The sequence below is a fragment of the Myodes glareolus genome, chromosome X (assembly GCF_982192425.1).
Source record: "Myodes glareolus chromosome X, mMyoGla1.1, whole genome shotgun sequence".
NCBI lineage: Eukaryota > Metazoa > Chordata > Mammalia > Rodentia > Cricetidae > Myodes > Myodes glareolus.
The window spans coordinates 143,258,716-143,275,300 of NC_142053.1; the positions used below are offsets into that span (position 1 = coordinate 143,258,716).

At 40.9% G+C, this 16,585-nt stretch overlaps 1 protein-coding gene across 1 annotated transcript; it reads left to right on the forward strand.

The window, feature by feature from the left end:
- Nucleotides 1-5,955: 5,955 nt before the first annotated feature.
- LOC125417849 (uncharacterized) lies at nt 5,956-16,349 on the forward strand. Its single transcript, XM_087902576.1, is given in 6 exon segments — nt 5,956-6,338; nt 6,340-6,671; nt 13,862-14,371; nt 14,478-14,566; nt 14,743-14,848; nt 15,271-16,349. Coding segments are annotated over 6 exon segments (2,499 nt in total).
- The last annotated feature ends 236 nt before the right edge of the window (nt 16,350-16,585 follow it).

The window sequence follows — 16,585 nt, forward strand, 5'->3', positions numbered from 1 at the left end:
CATATACACCTCCCTGCTGTCTTTCAAGCTCGTGGCATTTTTCTTCACTACATGTTATTGCATGCATATATGTTTATGTGCATACATATATATTTCTAACCGTAACCTGCTCAGTACATATAATGTTATTTGTATGTATGTTTTCAGGGCCTAGCATTTGGCAGTCTGTACTTCTAAAGGCCTGGAAGGTCTACATTGAAAAGGCTGAGGAGCTGGAGTATGTTGTTAATGGAGGATAACAGCAACAGCAACAGGTTACTTTACAGACCACACACTCTGTGGATATTTTTTAAAAAAATTTATGTGTGTGTGTATTTGTGTGTGTTGTGTGTGTGTGTGTATGTGTGTGTGTGTGCCACATGTGTGTGGCTGACCAAAAGGTCAAAAGAGGGTGTTAGATCCTGTTAAGTTGGAGTTACAGGGTCACCCAATGTGGGGGCTGAGAACTGGAGTCCTCTATGAAAAGAAGCAATTGCTTTTAACCACTGAGCCGTCTCTCCAGCCCCCTACTCTATGGTACTTGTGTTTCCTAGTGTATATATGTGTGCTGATTTTCACAGAAGTGGAACTAGTGGTTTATAGGACATGCATGTCTAAAATTTTCCTGGACAATGTCAAGGTGTTTTTATTTCAGTGTCGATTTATGTAATTACTAATGAAATTCAGCATATTTAAAGTGCATATTGGTGTTGAAGCCTGAGGAGTGTTCTTTATATATTTTTCATTACTTCTCATTTTCATTATCAAAGGTACATTTAAATTTTCCTTTTCAATTTTTTTCTTTTATTGAAAATATGTATTTTTTTCATATAACATGATTGTAGTTTCACTTCCCCAACTTCTCAGATTCTCCCCACCTCCCCTCTCATCCAAATCCATACCCTTTCTCTCATTAGAAAACAAACAGGCATCTAAAAATAATAGTAAAATAAGATAACACAAAACCGAACAAACTAAAATAGGATAAAACAAACAAACAGATAGAAGAAAAAGAGACAAAGAAATAGCACAAGAACCATATGCAGATGCAGAGACACACATTTTTACACACATAGAAAGAAAAAAAACCACACCGAACCCAAAAACATAATAAATACTCAAAAGACCTGTAAGGTTACAAAAAATTAAAAGGCTCCAACAAAGCACTGGGAAACAAAGACCACTTCCCACACACCAAGTGCTATTTTTACATTTTCATTTACTGCTGGGTGTGGCAAAAAAAAACAAGAACATAGAACTAGCATTTTAACCATTGTTAAACATACAGTTCTTTAGGGTTAAGTGTATTCACATTGTTATGAAGCAGATCTCCAGAACTTTCTCATATTGCAGAATGGAAAGTCCTCATTCAATAAACAATGTCTACTCTTTCTTCCTCCCTCCAGCCCCTGATAAGTTGAAATTTTAAAAATTGGGCCTATTACCTTAAATGACCATGTTTTGTATTTGAAAACATGACAATACATATTTTTGTTAACATCAAATTGTTATACATATATTCCAACAAATATATTCCAATAAATATCAGGCTGCATGGAGAGACAATTTAGTTCAAAGTTGTAGTCACCAAAGGAAATTATTTTTCAATTTCCAATTTAAAAAGTATACTCCCAGAAACAATGACCCTTGTCTAGAGAGAATCATCAGCTTTAAAAAGTTTTCTAAAATTAATCTTATTAACAGAGCCTTTAAAAAATTCTCTAAAACTTTTTCATTCCATACACTTAAGCAAAAGATGAAAGCAGTCATGTCAAATCTATAATAAATAATGTAACATTGGTTGAGCTGAGAAGAAGGCTAATATCAACTCTTGACTCCTCCTGCCAGTAGACAAGTCTCTAGGTCACCACATGCTGACAACAGTAAGCATGATTTTAATATCATTTTATTTAAAATAGATCAGTTGTTTAGAGGTATAATTTGTAAAGCAAGGCAACCAAATTAAGTGATCCTTTGGCTTCTGGAATTTCTTAGAAACACCCACAAACACTGCTGCCAAAGCCCTTCTACTTCTTGTAGGCTTCAAGGTGAGAGCACAGGTGTTGGCCCTGGAGATCTCTATCTGGGTAGAGATTAGATTGTGTTCCCAAAGCACCACAGGTGAGTCCAGGTGGAGACAACCTCCTTCATTTAAGTCATCTTCTCCTAAAGAATCTAAAGGCTTGGGATATGACTGAATAGAATCATTTGTTGACCCTACGGATATAAAACCAGCTGTCAATGATACCTCTTGGCTATTCTGGATAATGTTCCAAAGTTGTGGGCTTGATGGCAGATGTCTGGCATCTCCTTTAACGAGGAAACATGGGTAGAGGATAGATCATGGAATTAGCTTTTACTAAGAGAAAGACTCAAATGCAAGGGTATCGGGCATTTCCAATTGAACTAGCATGCAGGTCACATACTAGTCAGGTGATAGGCTGAGGTACAAGGTTTCATTGTTCACAGAATCCTCTTATGTCCTTTAGGGAGACATTGAGGGCAGAGCAATTGTCATTTGCCTGTCTGTTGTTTGAGATATTTAAGATGTGGGTGTAGACTCTGAGACCCTTCACTGGGTAAGAGAATCTATCTCTCCTGTTGTATGAGACATGAGGGATAATTTACCTTTAAGATGAAGAGAATTTTTTTCCTTTTCTGATTTTGCATACTTGACTGGAGTTGGTCAGGTTTACACAGCCAGAGGCAGAAGCAACAGACTTCTGGCAGGTCTTACTTTATCCTTGCCCTGAAATGAGACTAGCATGATGGGATGGTGCTCCATCCAAGGGAACTTGTGCTGCATCTAAGGGAACTGATTGAGCCACGAGGATTTCTGCAATGCAAGTGTATTCAAATTTAACCCATTTTACTTAAGTAGTCTGTCTTAATTTTTATATACAGGATTTTGAGTATCATTTTACATTAAACAAACTTTAAGTTTACTTTAAACTTGTTTGCTTTACTTGCTTTTTACTTAATATTGACAACATATACAAAGCACAGTGTGATGGGAAATAAAAATTGTTCTCTCTCTTCAAGCTTGTCCCCGTAAATGAGGTACATCTGTACTAAGCATGACTGACCAATAAATTATGTATCTTAGTTATCTATAACAGTTTATAATAAATTAGTAACTCTATCACAGTATTAGGATTTTACAATTTTTCCATGATAAGTTTGAACTTAAAAATATAGTTCTTGAATTAAGAACCTTTAGTATCAAAAGAAACTTAAACCATAAATTCAGCTCACAGAGAGACTGGGGACCTCATTTTCCTGACATTTTTATGTTGTACTTTTACAAATGCCAGTTTGGGGGGTTTTGTTTGTTGTTTGTTGTTGTTGTTGTTTGTTGTTTTTTCGAGAAAGGATTTCTCTGTAGCTTTGGTGCCTGTCCTGGAACTAGCTCTTGTAGACCAGGTTGGCCTCAAACTCACAGAGATCTGCCTGCCTCTGCCTCACGAGTGCTGGGATTAAAGGTGTTTGCCACCACTGCCCGGTTCAAATGCCAGTTGTTTTTTTTAATGTGACTCAGTTTTAAAACAAACATCTTGGAAGCCTGGCATTGCCTCCTTAGTCTAGTAAATGGGAGATACAATGACAAGCAGAGGGCTCAGTGAGTATTGCCTAAGTTGTGGTCACTTTACCCATGTTTCCCACCATTATGGAAATGGGATAAATCGATTTTATGTACAGTTTTGCTATTCTATATTTTTTTAATTTCCATCCAAATCTCCATCATTTTATACTTTTTGCTTGTTTTAGGTTTATTTGTTCCTTTATCCCAGTGTCTTGAGACAAACGGTCAGGTTATTGAGCTGATATTTTTTTAAAGTGTGTGTGTGTGTGTGTGTGTGTGTGTGTGTGTGTGTGTATGGGTACTTGAAGAGCCCAGAAGGGATCACATCCCTTGAAGCTAGAGTTGCAGATGGTTGTGACCCTGAATGTGGCTTGTGGGACCCAAACTGGTCCTTTGCAGGAACAGCAAGGGCTTGTAACTGTTGCACCATCTTTCCAGCCCCCTTTTCTTGTTTTGTAAATGGCACTCATAGTTTAAAAGCACTAATTTAGTAATGTTTTATAGATATTCATATATTTTGTCTTCATTTGCATTTTTTATTTCCAACATACTTTCTCTGTAGTTGAACTTTCAATTCTCCTGCCTCAGCAGTTCAAGTGGCTGGGATTGTAGGATTTGTGGTATTTTCAATATATATTCTAATTTCCCTTTTTAATTTCTTCTTTTACACATTGTTATACTATTTAGTTTCGAGAGATTTTTATTTTCATAAATTTCCTTGCTATCAATTTCTAACTTCATTCCGTTGTAGTTAAAGTGTGTACTTAATTCTACACTTTTCTTTTCTTTTTCTTCGTTCCAGTGTGTGATCTAACATGGAGAATGTTCTACATTCACCTGAGAAGAATGTCTGTTCTGCTACTCCTAGGAGGATTGTAGTGTAGATGTATTTCTAGGACTATTTGCTTCTTAGTGTTGTTCAAGTCTTTTATCTCACAGTTAACTACTCCGTAGTGTCCTAACCAATACTGAAAGTAGTTATTGAAATCTCCAATTAATATTTAGAATTGTCTTTTATAGCTCTGTGACGTTTTGCTTCCTGTAATTTTTTTTTCTGTTCTTAGGTGATTGTTAATAGCTTCCTATTACAATTAACCCTTTCATCATTAGAAAGCATTCTTTGGCCTGTAATGTTTTTCTTTTAAAGTTTATTTTGTCGGATACTTATATTGCCACTCTAGCTTTCTTAGGCTTGCAATTTTTTTCTCTATGGAAGTACATTTTATTTTCAGTGATATAATAGTATTTCACAGCCGAAAGATGATAATCTATATAATCTTTCTACTACAGATGGACCATTACATTATTTATAGTCATATAAACTATAAACATTCTTGTACAGATGTGCAAGCATTTTTGTAAGTCAAATTGCTGTATCAAAGTACATTTGCATCTTAAAATTAGATATAATGGTTCCAAATTATCCAACAGAATGATCATATGTATTTAAATTCCCACCAATAATGTGTAGTAGGTTTCCCACATTCTAGTCAAAATTGCATGGCATCAGTAATTTTTTTATTGATTTTTATTGAGCTCTGCATTTCTCTCTGCTCTCCTCCCTGTTAGGCTTTCAATTTATATCTTGTATCTTTTTCCAGTTTTTTTAAACTTTCAGACTATCTGTTTATTTTTTGAGATACACAGTTTAATAGATTAATTTATCATCCTTACATTCTCAGGGTGAATGGAAATGAACTCGTTGCCATTTTCAGAAGTGTACCAAAGCTGGAGGCAATGTAAAAAGGGAGAATGGAAAGAGACCTATTCTTCCTCAGTGACCATAGGCTGATGATGACACTGTTTTTTTTTCTCCCTCTGAGCTGCAGGGCTGTTATGTTTAGAGCTTCTCCACACCCTTGCACTCAGGATTGAAGAGAAGGGACCAAGTGATTTAGGCATAGAAAGAGTCAGAGGAAGGAAGTCACATTAATCAAGAAAGATGAGCAGGGCATGCAGGCCTTTAATGCAAGCACTGGAGAGGCATTAGCTTGGGGATCTTTGTGTGCTTAAGGACAACCTGGTCTTTAAAAAAAAACGCCCCTCCCCGCCCCACATGCCACCACTATGACATCAGAGTGGTGGTCCAATCATTTGGCTATGGAACGTAGGATAATTTACATATGACTAGCGATTGGCCGAATGGCATAAGCCCGCCCCCAAGATGAAGTTCGTGTACAGATAGTTTGCGAGAAACCTCAGTTTGTGCTGGCGGTTAGACAAGCAGAGTGCTGCTCCTCTACCGTCCGTAAAAAAGAGCTAAATTTGGTAAACCATAGGGAGATTTGATCCTGGTTGTAGAACTAATTCAGGCAAGAGACTTTTGGGTTGTGTGCCCAGTCCATTTTCCCAGATAATACTAGAAAATCTGGGAATTCGTTAGTATTACTTAAATGAGTTCCAGAAGGAAAGGACTTCATGTTCGTGACCAACATTTTGGGGAAGGAGATGACTTCGGGAAGCAGACACCAAGCTACAGGGAGGTCAGAAAGGTGAGAAATCGCTCCTCAGAACAAAAGTCAGACGAGCCAAGGAATCATCAACCAGCTCTTCCAGGAAGACCACAGGGTGGCCCTGCCACAAAAAGTCGCTCGGTGGAGAGAGGTCGCTCCCATGAGAAAACCAGAAGAAGAGAGAAAAATCCCTCCCCCGAGAAGTATTACATTGCAGATAAAAGTCCCACTGCTGAGAAGCACTGCACTACAGTTAAGAGCACCTTGGCTGAGAAGCTTTTGTTAGCTGAGAAACATCGTGCTACAGCGAAGACTTACTATAGGAAAATTTTCCTCTGCCAGAAAGTACCCCTCTGACAGGCACCTCCTTGGGGAGAAGCGTCACTTTTCTGAGAAAAGTCATTCATCTGAGAAGCATCTCTCTCTTGAGAAAGATCTTCCTACACAGAGAAGTCACCTTATCAAGAAAAGTCGTTTTCCAGAAAAATGTCACTCTACAGAGGAATGTGGTTTGGCTGAGAGAGGCGGCCCTATCATGAGAGATCAACCTGCAAAACAAGGACTTTCTACTAAGAAGAGTGTATCTACTGAGAAAGGTTACTTTGATGGGAGAGGTCGCTCTACTGAGAACCATGACCTTGAAGAGAAAGACCCCTAAGTCAAAAAATTTATTTCTGGACACTTCCCTGCCCACCCTCACTCCCCCCCCCAATCCTGCCCTATTGTCTGCGAGGTCCTTGGCTCAGGAACAGGAATAGGTCCTGCTCCTTCACTGAGGCTACCCACTCAGAGGGGTGAGTGAGCACCCGCCCAGCAGGAGGGGAATGCAAGGCACCTCCAGCTCCTGCTGCAGGAGCTTCTTGGCTCCGCACATCTCCCCCCCCCCACCAGTTCGCCCTTTTGTCTGCAGGATCCTTTGACCTCCTAGAGTCCTGTCCCTGTCCTGAGGACAACCTTTCAGACCTGTGAGTGGGTGCCATGCCAGGACGGGGCGGAACATCCTTGAAAGGAGCACTGGGCCCCTTTAGCTCCTGCTGCAGGGGCTTCTCTGTTCCACACTTCCTTGCCCACCCCCACCACCCCAAGCCTGCCCTATTGTCTGCAAGGTTCTTGGCCCAGGAACAGGAAAAGGTCCTACTCCCTCACTGAGGCTACCCAATCAGAGGGGTGAGTGTGCACCCGCCCAGACAGAGGGGAGTGCAAGGCACCACCAACTCCTGCTGCAGGGGCTTCTTGGCTCCACACAACTCTCTCCTTCCCCTTGAGTTTGCCCTTTTGTCTACTGGGTCCTTTGACCTCCAAAAGTCCTGTCCTTGTCCTGAGGACAACCTTTTAGACCAGCCGACCAGGGAACAGTTCCTGCACCTGCACTGAGGAGATCCACCCAGAGTCAGTCACAGCAAAGTTTAGACCAAGACACCAAGACTCTCCTGGCTGCATTTGAAGGAAAAGATGGGAAGGCACCAGTGCAAGAATTCCTCCAACAACCTGAAAGACAACATGACATCACCAGAATCCAGGGATCACGCAACAAGAAGAATTGAACACCATACTCCAGAAGAAATAGAAGAAATCGACTTTGAACTATATGAAAATGATAGAGGAACTCAAACAGAAGGAGAAACACTGCCATAAAGAAATGGAAATAACAAACAAAAAGGTAGAGGAAATGAATAAATCTCTGAAAGATACCCAAGAAAATCAAGAAAAACAAGAAAAAACAATCAAGCAGGTAAGGGAAACAGTTCAATACTTGAAAAATGAAATGGAGGTAATGAAGAAAACACAAACTGAGGGAAGGCTGGATATGGAAAATTTGAGTAAACGAACAGGAACTGCAGAGACAAGTATTACCAACAGAATACAAGAGATAGAAGAAAGAATCTCAGACACTGAAGATACTATAGAGGAAATAAACTCACTGATTAAAGCACAAAACAAATCCAACAAATTATTAACACAAAACATCCAGGAAATCTGGGACACAGTGAAAAGACCAAACCTAAGAATAATAGGGGTAGAAGAAGGGGAAGAATTGCAGATCAAAGACCCAGAAAATATATTCAACAAAATTATAGAAGAAAACTTTCCCAAACTAAAGAAGGATATTCCTATGAATGTACAAGAAGCAGACAGAACACCAAATAGACTGGATCAAAAAAAAATCCCCTCACCACATAATTATCAAAACACAAAACATACAGAATAAATAACGAATATTAAGGCCTGCAAGGGAATAAGGTCAAGTAACATATAAAGGGAAGCCTATCAGAATTACACCTGACTTCTCAATGGAAACCATGAAAGCCAGAAGGTCTTGGATAGATGTGCTGCAGACACTAAGAGATCATTGATGCAAGCCCAGACTACCATATCCAGCAAAGCTTGCATTCACCATCGATGGGGAAAACAAGATATTTCAGGACAAAAACAGATTTAAACAATATGTAGCCACAAACCCAGCCTTACAAAAAATACTAGAAGGAAAATCACAAACCAAGGAAGTCAACAACACCCATAATAACACAAGCATTTGACAACTCTCTACCTGCACAACTCTAAGAAGGGAAACAAACACTATCATAAGGAAAAATAACCAGAGTTAACAACCACTGGTCTTTAATATCGCTTAATATCAATTGACTCAACTCACCTATAAAAAGGCACAAGTTAAGAGAATGGATATGAAATCAGGATCCAACATTCTGCTGCCTACAAGAAACACACCTCAAACACAAAGACAGACACTACCTCAGATTAAAGAGGCTAAGAAAAGGTTTTCCAATCAAATGGACCAGAGAAACAAGCGGGTGTGGCTATACTAATAACTAATAAAATTGATTTCAAACTAAAATCAATTAGAAGAGATGGAGATGGACACTTTATACTCATATCAGGAACAATTCATCAGGAGGAACTCTCAATTCTGAATATCTATGCCCCTAATATAAAAGCACCCACATATGTAAAAGAAACATTACTAGAACTCAGAGCATACATCAAACCCCACACTCTAATAGTGGGTGATTTCAACACTCCTCTCTCACCAAAGAACAGGACAACCAGACAGAAACTTAACAGAGAAATAAGAGAATTAACAGATGTAATGAATCAAATGGACCTGACAGACATCTATAAAACATTCCACCCAGACAGAAAAGAATATACCTTCTTCTCAGCATCTCATGAAACCTTCTCAAGAATTGATCACATAATTGGTAACAAAGCAAACATGCATAGATATAAAAAAAATGGTAGTAATCGCTTGTGTACTATCGGATCACCATGGAATAAAGTTAGAATTCAACAACAATTCTAACCCCAGAAAGCCTACAAACTCATGGAAACTGAACAGTCAACTACTGAACCACCCCTGGGTCAAGGAAGAAATAAAGAAAGAAATTAGTCTTCCTTGAATTCAACGAAAATAAAGACACAACATACCCAAACTTATGGGACACTATGAAAACAGTGCTAAGGGGAAAGTTCATAGCACTAAGTGCCCACATAAGGGAAACGGAAAAAGCACACATTAGAGACTTAACAGCATACCTGAAAGCTCTAGAAAAAAAGAAGCAGACTCACCCAGGAGGAGTAGAAGACTGGAAAAAATCAAACTGAAGGCTGAAATCTACAAAATTAAAACACAGAAAGCAATCAAAACTACCAATGAAACAAAAAGCTGGTTCCTGGAGAAAATCAACAAGATTGACAAACCCCTAGCCAAACTAATCAAACGCCAGAGAGAGAACAGGCAAATTAACAAGATCAGAAATGAAAAGGGGGACATAACCACAGACACAGAGGAAATTCAGAGAATCATTAGATCTTACTATAAAAGCCTGTATGCCACAAAATTGGAAATGTGAAAGAAATGGACACTTTTTTAGATAAATACCATATTCCAAAATGAAGTCAAGACCAGGTGAGAAGTTTAAATAGACCTGTAAGTTGCAAGGAATAGAAGCTGTCATCAGAAACCTCCCTACCAAAAATTCCCTGGATCAGATGGTTTCAATGCAGAATTCTATCAGAACTTCCAAGTAGAGTTAATACCTATGCTCCTTAATGTGTTTCACAAAATAGAAACAGAAGCGTCATTGCCTAATTCCTTTTATGAAGCTACAGTCACCCTGATACCAAAACCACACAAAGACTTAACCAAGAAAGAGAATTACAGACCAATCTCACCCAATCTACTTCCAATATCCAGGAGGATAATTATATGATTTTCTTCAGGTTCACCTTCTTATTTAGCTTCTCTGGGATCACGAAGTATAGGCTCAATGTCCTTTAATTATGGCTAGAATCCACTTATGTGTGAGTACATACCATATTCCTCTTTTTGGGTCTGGGTTGCCTCATTCAGTAAAGCGTTTTCTATTTCCATCCATTTGCATGCAAAATTCAAGATGTCATTGTTTTTTTACCACTGAGTAAAACTCTAATGTGTATATGTTCTACACCTTCTTTAACCATTCTTCTATTGAGAGGCACCTAGGTTGTTTCCATGTTCTGGCTTTTACAAATAGTGCTGCTATGAACATAGTTGAACAAATGCTTTTGTAGTATGATAGGGCATCTCTTGGGTATATTCCCATGAGTGGAATTGCTGGGTCCTGAGGTAGGTTGACTCTCAGTTTCCTGAGAAACCCCCACACTGATTTCCACAGTGGCTGTACAAGTTTGCATTCCCACCAACAATGGATGAGTGTTCCCCTCCCTCCACATCCTCTCCAGCATAGGCTATCATTGGTGATTTTGAGTTTAGCTATTCTGACAGTTGTAAGATGGTATCTCAAAGTTGTTTTGATTTGCATTTCCCTGATCGCTAAGGAGGTTGAGCATTATCTTAAGTGTCTTTCGGCCATTCAAACTTCTTCTGTTGAGAATTCTCTGTTCAGTTCAGTACCCCATTTTTTAATTGGGTTAATTAGAGTTTTAGTGTCTAGTTTCTTGAGTTCTTTGTATATTTTGGAGATAAGACCTTTGTCTGATGAGGGGTTGGTGAAGATCTTCTCCCATTCATTAGGTTGCCTTTTTGTCTTAATGACAGTGTCCTTTGCTTTACGGAAGCTTCTCAGTTCCAGGAGGCCCCATTTGTTCATTGCTGTTCTTATTGTCTGTGCTACTGGGGTTCTACCTAGGAAGTGGTCTCATGTGCCCATGTCTTGTAGACTACTTTCCACTTTCTTTTCTATCAGGTTCAATGAAGTCAGATTAATATTGAGGTCTTTAATCCACTTGTACTTGAGTTTTGTTCATGGTGATAGACATGGATCTATTTTCATTCTTCTACAGGTTGACATCTAATTATGCCAGTACCATTTGTTAAAGATGCTTTCCTCTTCCATTGTATAATGTTAGCTCCTTTATCGAAAATCAGGTGTTCATAGGTTTGTGGAATAATATCTGGGTCTTCAATTCAATTCCATTGGTCACCATGTCTGTTTTTGTGCTAATATCAAACAGTTTTCATTACTGTAGCTCTGTAATAGAGTTTGAAGCCAGGGATGGTAATGCCTCCAGAAGTACTTTTATTGTATAGGATTGTCTGGCTATCCTGGGTTTTTTGATTTACCATATAAACTTTATTAGTGTTGTCTCAAAGTCTGTGAAGAATTTTGATGGTATTTTGATGGGGATTGCATTGGATCTATAGATTGCTTTTGGTAGAATTGCCATTTTATTTTTATTTTTTTATTTTTTTTTTAGTAAATTTTATTAAATTATAAAAGTTTCCATTTCCGCCCCCCCTCCCAACACCCTCCCACTCTCCCCACTCCCCCCCTCCTTCCCCTCCGTCCCCCAGGGCAGTCAGGGTTTCCTGCCCTGTGGGAAGCTCCAGCTCCCTCCCCCTCCCTCCAGGTCCAGGAAGGCGAGCGTCCAAACAGACTGGATCCCCAAAATCCAGCATATGCAGAGGAAACAGGTCCCAGTGTCATAGTCAATGGCTTTTCAGAAAGTCCCCGGGCCAGCCACAGTCAGAGAATCCGGCCAAATTCCCAGAATCTGGCTAGATCACGTCCTCGTTCAGTCCCAGTCCGACTGGCCCTGGTAAATTCTCATCAGATCCGTTCCCTTGTATCAGTGGGTGATAGCATCCCTCGCAGTACTGATTTCGTCTCCAAGAGCATGGGAGATTCTTCCATTTTTTGGTATCCTCTTCAATTTCTTTCTTCAAAACCTTGAAGTTCTTGTCAAATAGATATTTCACTTCCTTGGTTAGAGTTACTCCAAGATACTTTACGCTATTTGTAGTTATCGTGAAAGGTGATGTTTCTCTTATTTCCTTCTCTGTATCTTTGTTCTTTGTGTATAGGAGGGCAACTGATTTTTTGGAGTTGATCTTGTATCCTTCACATTACTAAAGGTGTTGATCAGCTGTTGGAGTTCTCTGGTAGAGTTTTTGGGGTCACTTATGTACACTATCATATCATCTGCAAATAACGAAAGTTTGACTTCTTCCTTTCCAATTCGAATCCCCTTGATCTCTTTATTCTGTCTTATTGCTATTGCTAGAACTTCAAGCACGATATTGTAGCGGTATGGAGAGAGTGGACAGCCTTGTCTTGTTCTTGATTTTATTGGAATGGCTTTGAGTTTCTCTCCACTTAATTTAATGTTAGCTGTTGGCTTGCCGTATATTGCTTTTATTATATATAGGCATGGACCTTATATCCCTAATATCTCCAAGACCTTTAATATAAAGGGGTGTTGAATTTTGTCAAATGCTTTTCAGCATCTAACGAAATGATCATATTTTTTTCCATCAGTTTATTTATAAGGTGGATTACATTGATAGATTTTTGTATGTTGAACCAGCCCTGTCTCTCTGGGATGAAGCCTACTTGATCATAATGTATAATTTTTTGGATGTGTTCTTGGATTTGGTTTGTCAATTTTATTGAGAAATTTTGCATCGATGTTCATGGTTGCACGGGGGTGGGGGCTGGATGTATCGGGAGATGGGTAGAGAGAAATGAGAAGGGGAGGATTCGAGAGAGCTTGGCGGAATGGGATGAGTGGGATGGAGGATGGGTGGATATGGGGGCAGGGAAGTAAATATCTTAATTAAGGGAACCATTTTAGGGTTTGTAAGAAACTTGACTCTAGAGGGGTTCCAGGTCCAAGAAGATGTCCCCAGATTGTTCCTTGGGCATCAGAGGTGCCTGAACTGGCCTTGTTCCAAAGCCACACTGATGAATAGCTTGCATTATCACCATAGAACCTTCATCGTGCGATGGATGGAGATAGAGACAGAGACCCACATTGGAGCACTGGACTGAGCTCCCAAGGTCCAAATGAGGAGCAGAAGGAGGGAGAACATGAGCAAGGAAGTCAGGACCGTGAGGGGTGTGTCCACCCACTGAGACAGTGTGACTGATCTAATGGGAGCTCACCAAGGCCAGCTGGACTGGGAGTGATGGAGCATGTGATTAAACTGGACACTCTGAATGTGGCTAGCAATGAAAGCTGACTGAGAAGCCAAGGACAATGGCACTGGGTTTTGATTCTACTGCATGGACTGACTTTGTGGGAGCCTGGTTTGTTTGGATGCTCACCTTTATAGACCTGGATGGAGAAGGGAGGACCTTGAACTTCCCACAGGGCAGGGAACCCTGATTGCTCTTAGGACTAGAGAGGGAGAGGGAGGTGGGGAGTGGGAGGGAAAAGGGAGGCAGGGAGGAGGTGGAAATTTTTAATAAATAAATAAATAAATTTATTTCTGCAGAGAGCAATCACCAGATAGAGGCCATTCTGTGAAGAGAGGACTGACTCTACAAAGAGAAGAAAGGTCACCCCATAGGGAGAATTCAGCCAGCTGAAAAAACTTACCTGGCAGGGAAGGTTTGCTCACCAGAGAAGAATAGCGCTGCAGTGAGAGATCGCCTCTTCAAAAGCTGTCCTGCAGAGGAGGGTCATTTAACCAAAAAGGGTAACTCTGCAAATAGAGGACCCTCTTCTGGAAAAGAATGCCGCACATGGAGACGTCGCCTCAGAAAAAGTTATCCTGCAGAGGAGGGTTACTCATTCGAATGGGGTAACTCTGAGGAGAGAGAACCCTCTGCATGTGGAGATTGCCCTGCTGGTAGTGGTCACTTCATCAAAAGCCTCTCTGCAAAGGAGAGTCCTTCACCTGAGAAGGGTAACTCTGTAAAGGGAGGACCATCTTCTAGGAAAGATCGCCGCACAAGGAGGCTTTGCCTCAGAAAAAGGTACCCTGAAGAAAAGGGTTACTCATTTGAGTGGGGTAGCTCTGAGGAGAGAGAACCCTCTGCACGTGAAAATCGCCCTGCAAGGAGAGGTCAACGCATGAAATGCCACCTTGCTGAGAGTTGCTCAGTGGAATGGGGTAACTCCATAGTGAATGAAGCATGCCCTGCTTAGAGAGGTTGTCCCATCAAAACCAGCCCTTCAGAGGAGCGCCATTTATCTCAGAAGGGTAACTCTGCAAATAGATGACCCTCTCCTGGAACAAATCGCTGCACAAGGAGACCTCGCCTCAGAAAAAGCTATCCTGCAGAGGAGGGTTACTCATTCGAGTGGGGTAAGGTGGCTGCAAGAGGACCTTCTGCAGGTGAAGATCACCCTGCAGAGAGAGGTCACCTCATCAAAAGCTGTCCTGCAGAAGAGAGTCATTCATCTAAGAAGGATAACTCTGCAAAGAGAGGACCCCACAGGGAGAGGTAAGCCTCCGAAGAAAAGGCGCCCTCCTGAAAGGAGGGTCAGTCAGTTGACAGGGCTAACTCGGCAGCAAGAGGACCCTTTGTAGGTGAAGATTGCCCTGCAGGGAGTGATCATTCCATTAATAGCCACACTGCTGACAAGCGTCATTGATCTGAGAAGGGTAATTCTGCAAATAGAGGACCCTCTCCCGGGAAAGATGGCTGCAGAAGGAGGCTTTGTCTCAGAAAAAGGTATCCTAGAGAGCAGGGTTACTCATTTGAGTGGGGTAGCTCTAAGGAGATAGAACCCTCTGCAGGTGAAGATCACCCTGCAGGGAGAGGTCAGCCTCAGAAGAAAAGCCGCCCTGCGGGGAAGGGCCGCTCAGATGAAAGGGGTAGCTCGGCAGCAAGAAGACCCTTTGCAGGTGAAGATCACCTTGCAGGGAGTGGTCAGCCCATCAAAACCTACTGGGCCAAAGAGGGTCATTCATTGGAGAAGGACCCTCTCCTGGGAAAGAGGGTCATTCAGTTGAAAGGACCAACTATGCAGAGAGAGGATCCTTTGCAACAAAAGATTGCCCCACAGGAAGAGGTCAGGCTCCAAAAGATGACCCCACAGGGAGACATAGGCCTCCAAAGAAAAGCCAACTTGTAGAGAAACATCTATCTGCCATGGCAAGCTGCCCTCCTGAAACAAGTCCTCCTGCAGAGAAAAGTCTATCTTCCCAGAGAGTCTGCTGTGCAGAGAAAGTACACACAGAAGAGAGAGGTCACTTTGTTGAGAAAAGATGCCCTGCAGAAAGAGAACTCTCTGCTGAGAAAGGTCAGATGGAAAAGAAATTCATCTGTTTTGAGAAAGATCATACTGAGGAGAGAGGTCAGTCTTCCCAAAGCAGCTACACTGCTGAGAAAGGTAACAGAGTAGATAGCGGGTACCCTGAGGCAAAAGGTCATCACTCCATGGAAAAAAGCTTTCCTGTGGAGAAACCCTCTACTTCAGGATCCACACCTAACATGCCAGAGTCAAAGACCATGCAGAATATTCAAGAAAACAGAGTTGGCAGTGGTACCAGCACAGTGCCACAGATTCCTCACCAGAATGTGGCTGGGACTGTCACCACTGGTCAATCTGTGCAGGCAGGGAAGGTGAGAATGAGAGTTGAATTGAAGTTGCCTGATGAACTTAAGTCATGTCTTGTTGAGGACTGGGAACTGATAAACAAGCATAAGCAGTTATTCCAACTCCCTGCTGAGAAGAATGTAGATACTATTCTCGCGGAGTATGTCACTTTTGTGAAATCACAGGAAAAGGCTGATAGTAGGGAATATTCTGTTGATGAACTTGTATATGGAATAAGAGAATACTTCAACAGGATGCTGGGCACTGAGCTGCTCTGCCAGTTTGAAAAGCCCCAGTTTGCTCAAATCCACCTGGCTTATCCTCATTTTCCAATGTCTCAGGTTTATGGGGCTCCATACCTCCTACGATTATTTACTCAAACTGGGACTGTATTGACCCACTCCCTCCTTAGTAGGCATAGTCTTATGGGAGTGTCTAGGTATCTGCATGATTTCCTTAAATACCTAGCTGAGAATTCCACTTCTCTATTTAGTGCTGACAATTACAAAGTGGCTTTTGCTGAGTATTGTTGACAAGCCCTGTGAGGGTCAGCTGACCACTCCCTGTTATGACCTGGATCAGTAAACATTTCTATTTGCTGTTTTTACTATAGTTGTTTTTGAAAATTGTCAAAGTATAACAGGGCTTAATATTTCAGTTTTTTTTATTCTTGTAAACAGAAATAAAAATATTAAATGTTTTATCAGTATTTCAACAACAAATAAATGTTCGCTAAAAGAATTTGTGTTGCTTATTTAACAACATTGCTTGAATGTTGGTG